Source organism: Carlito syrichta, unplaced genomic scaffold (genome assembly GCF_000164805.1).
Source record: "Carlito syrichta isolate Samal-C Ts95f unplaced genomic scaffold, Tarsius_syrichta-2.0.1 Scaffold314289, whole genome shotgun sequence".
NCBI classification, from domain to species: Eukaryota; Metazoa; Chordata; class Mammalia; order Primates; family Tarsiidae; genus Carlito; species Carlito syrichta.
The window spans coordinates 439,079-443,748 of NW_007258385.1; the positions used below are offsets into that span (position 1 = coordinate 439,079).

At 46.4% G+C, this 4,670-nt stretch overlaps 1 protein-coding gene across 1 annotated transcript in view; it reads right to left on the reverse strand.

Moving 5' to 3' along the window:
• RPN2 (ribophorin II) overlaps positions 1-4,670 on the reverse strand; it is a 52,929-nt gene continuing 48,259 nt past the window's right edge. Inside the window, exons 15-16 of the mRNA XM_021719174.1 lie at positions 2,886-2,933; positions 1-302 (exon numbers count right to left, since the gene is read on the reverse strand). Of these exons, the coding sequence (XP_021574849.1) occupies positions 290-302; positions 2,886-2,933 (61 nt within the window). The 3' untranslated portion in view covers positions 1-289. The remainder of the gene's footprint in view (positions 303-2,885; positions 2,934-4,670) is intronic.

Genomic DNA, 4,670 nt, shown 5'->3' on the forward strand with positions numbered 1-4,670 from the left:
TTTCTATTATCATCCTCTTTATTCCAAAACAAATTAATGACATACTTGGACTTTTCAAATACAACATTTGGGTGCATTAGGAATTCACAGCATCTTGCACCATGCCAAACAGAGACTACCTGGGCTTACAGGAAACTGAAAAACAACAAGCAAAAGGATGACCACAATCTTGACTTTTTTCTTTTTAAATAAAGCTTTTTTCCATTTCTCTTTGTACACTGTGAATTGTTCTTGACTCCTTTTTGTGACATTCATTCCCGTTTTCAGAATTTCTATCCCTCTTCTGGAACTAATGTGCTGTTCTGAAAGAAAATGCAGATAAACACAAAATTACTGTGAGTTTCAATTCTAACTGACCAACAGAGACACCAAGGTACACCCCTGAGATTCCACTTGTAAGGGAATAATTATGTATCTATTGGTTCTATTTACTTATGCCCTGTCTCACTTTACAAAAGAATGAGAGACAGTCAGTTTATAATGAAAGCTGAATGCAACTTAAACACAAAGAGACAAACCGGATGTTAAGTGGAAAGTGACACGTGGAAACACAAGGAGACGAGGTAATTCCAGGCACACCTCTCACTGTGCAAGGCCCAACAGGCTGTAGACTCCAGCTAGACGGACAGGGCAGAGAGTGTAAAAAGCGTGTGCCTCCAGCCTCCCAGATTCCAGAACTGCCACCAACATGTGGCCGTAGTGGAGCTTGCAGGTAACATCCCTCGTGCTCCCTACCGAAGCCTGTACCCTATTCCTGCCATGCCATGTCCTTGCCAAGTCAGACCCGGCATCTAAACCTGGCCCGTAAGGATTCTCAAAAGTGGTACTCAGTTCACAGAACACTGCTAAAGGGGGTAGAACCTCTCTCTATTCCCACTCTCTCCTAAACATAAGAAGCAAGAATGACAATCTAGACAGACGCTGTGCAACAAGGGCTGAACTGTAACTGATTTAGCTGATTTACAGCCGCTGTAACTGATTTAGGCAAGTCCCAGGAAGCAGACACAGTGGTGCCACACACGTGCCACCCCTCAGTCAGTGGCTTCTCTCAGCAGTAGGGACCAAGGTGACGATGATGTCATCGTGCAGAATGGCAGGCTCCAACCCAATTAATAAAATGGTTCCAAGGGACATGAACAGGCAAAGTACTAGTCCTGAGGGCCAAGCGTGTGTTCCCAATTCCTTGCCAATGTCCAGAGACCCCTGGGTACACTAAAAACGTGTGCATTCAGAAATGTGCGTACAGAAGGGATAGCAGGAGTATGAGGTAATAGCAGCTGAGGGCCGTGGCCCACAGCCCTAGGTCAGAGGGAAAGTCAGGCCTGTGTGGGCTCAAATCACAGTCTACCCTCAGACTGCAGCCATTAGGAGCTTCTCTTTACAATACTAAGTCCAGTCTCAGAAAGTGCCACATTTACAAATCATCAAGTGACTTTCCTCTCTCTCAAACAATGTAAGTTAGGGGTGATGGGGGGGCGGACTATTTTAAAATCATGAAAAAAAACCAATTGAGTTATTCAGCTTTAGAAAGGACTCATTCTGAAAGCACATATCAGATAGAGCAACCATGATTTAGGGCAAAACTGAAGGGGCATGGTCAGGGAATGGAGGGAGAGAGGGACGGACCATAAAAAGGACACAGGGAACTTTCTGGAGTGTTCCAATAGTCCATACTGTGCCGGAGGTGGTGGCTACATGACTGTATCAAGTTTTCAAGACTCACAAGACTGTTCACTACAAAGGGCAAATGTTACTGTATATAAATTATACTTCAATTAAACCTGAAAAAGCAAAACCAAACTAAATGTAGTTCCTTTCTGTGTTGAGGGCTAGGTGACCCAATTGTGCTCAACCCCACGGAAAGGCGCTAAATTCTGTACGCTTATTGCTCTCTCCTATTTTCAGAGGATTAAACATTGGATGGCTTTGCTACTTTGGCGGGGGAAGTAATCTCCAAGGCCAATGATAAGAGGGAAAATGTCTTGAAAATTCAAATACCTCTCTTCCTTTGTTTGTCTAAGGTGAGGGTCAGCGAACAGGGTCACTCAGACCAAATCCAGCCCACCACGTGTTTTGGAAAATAAAGTTTTATTGGAACACAGTCACACCCATTTGTTTACAGTATATGTCTGTGTTCACATGATAGCGACAGAGTTGAGTAGTTGTGCCAAGAGACTGTGAGGCTGGCAAAGCCTAAAATACCACCTGCCTCTTTAGAGAACACTTTTGCCCACTCCTGGTCTTGGGCAGCAGACCAGTGAAGCCCCAGACCCTTCTCTCCCTCCCTCCACCATGCCTCCACATCCATCCCCATCCTGGGACTAATGTTCCATCGCATGGTTAGGAGCCCTGAACCCTTCCGAGTGCAGGAGCCTGGCTTGGATTCTGATGCTGGCTTTGCTCTGTGGCTCTTGGACTTCATAATTTAGTCTCACCAAACCACACTGTTTGGCCAACTCAAGGGCAGTGTTAAAGAGGCCTAGAAATAGTGACAAGGTGTGCCAGGATTTGCCATGGGCTCATCATTGAGTGAATTTTGGATATGTCTTAGCCTCAGCTCTTCTGTAAAGAAAGAGAGAGGCCTGTAGTCTATAAAATAAGTACCCCATGGGACAGAAGGGAGAATGAATCTTAGGCAAAGTCAAATTAGGCCAAAGCTGTTCCACTGCCAAGTTACCCCTCAACTGGGCTAACTCAGGAAGCTCTTGCCTGGATCCAGTCACAACCTCATTCAGCAAGTTGGAAAACGACTCTAGGACTCAGTTTTGGCTTAGGGAAGGGTGGGGAAGAACCAGCGGGCTGAAAACTAGATAATGGACATGCACAAGATGGGCACGATGGCACAGGGACCCTGTGTCTGGGATGAGTCCGCCCTTCATCTTTACCGTAGTGTCCTATATTTTGCCAATCTACTGCTCTGCTCTGCAGCGATCCTGCCAAAGGAAAGAGGGTTTGAGAATCAAGAAAGGACAGTGAGAGGAAAAACAAGCTGAGGAAAGAAATGACACCCAACCCAAGCTTCCATTACAGAACTCACCAAGAGGGCAGCAGAATAGTGGGCTTTAGGTTTTTTAATGAGATATGAAAGAAGGAGGGAGGAAGGACTCACTGATCCTTTGGGGAATCTGATGAAAACCGTGGTCTCTCCAGAAAACGCATACAACCTTTGTGTTCCAGCTTAGGAACTCCTGCTGAGCAGGATCTGAATCAAATGGTTTCTACTCCACTCTCGTCTTAATTTTGTTCTTCTCGAGTGGACAACTTCCAGAAAAGAGAGAACTTAGCTTTTTGGCTCCCAAGGGGCCCAGGCGGTTGCTGCAAGGAACAGGGTTCTACCTTGCAAAAACGGCTGAGTCCTGACACTTCCTCAGATGCAATGCACAGCCACCAAGGAAAGGCTGCTGGAGGGCAGAAAGCTGAGCCAACTGTCCTTGCTGGTGCTCTGGGAGCCCTGGCAGGGCCTGGACTCCTACAGGAGCACGTCTGTGCTAAGTCTCCAGAACAAGACGCTCAGAGAGTTCACAACAGAGACATGGGCAGAGGCGAGACATCTGCTTCTCTCACCCGCTGACGGTCTCCCCGAAACAGCCTCCCTCAGACCCGACCAGCCTAACTGACAGCCATGCTAGAGGACTGAGCTATATCCTTCCAGCAAAAGTCCTGGAGAGGACACAGCAGGGCACATCTGAAAATGATTTCTTTCAAAGGTGAAAGCAATTCTGACCTTTTCTTATTGGCTTTTACACAACCGAAATCACCCAGGTTCTAAGACAGTGAAATCAATGAGAAACACCTTTGTGACATTTAAATTAGCCTCCAATTCAGCTTCAAGAGTCAAGTGGCCATCATGCCAGGGTCCGTAGACCATTGTGTAACTCTAAGGCTGTCTGGTTCCTGGGGAGGTGGCACAGAGCACAGCATCCGGCTGGGGCCTCTGCGGCTTCCATGGGGAGGAACCAGATCTCGTGCTTCGGAGGACACACTTCTGGAGCTGTTGGGGATGCAGGAGCAACTAACTCTCAGGCACGGTGGGAGGTAGGGCAGGACGCTATGTGGCAGCAGAGCAGCGAGCTTCTAAAGAGCTGGCAAATTAACAATTTTCTGCCACATATTCTAATCCACTTGAATCTTCATAAAGCAGTGATTTTCCTCTCTCATTCTAATGTGTAGGGACAGGAATTATTGTGGTTTTAATCCATCTGAAGCCAATCATAAGACTCACTTCTGACTTAAACGTTCTTAAGGCCTCTGCATGGGGCTAAGGCAGGGGTCCTCAAACTTTTAAAACAGGGGACCAGTTCACTGTCCCTCAGACTGTTGAAGGGGCGGACTATAGTTTTAAAAAAAAAACTATGAACAAATTCCTATGCACACTGCACATACCTTATTTTGAAGTGAAAAAACAAAACGGGAACAAATACAGTATTTAAAATGAAGAACAAGTAAAGTTAAATCAACAAACTTACCAGTATTTCAGTGGGAACTATGGGCCTGCTGTTGGCTAATGAGATGGTCAATGTCCGGTTCCGTATTTGTCACTGCTAGTCGTAACAAGTTAAGGCGGCAAAAACACCCGGCGGGCAAGATAAATGTCCTCGGCGGGTCCCATGTGGCCCACGGGCCATAGTTTGAAGACCCCTGAGCTAAGGTGTCAAAGCCACCCTAAGTAT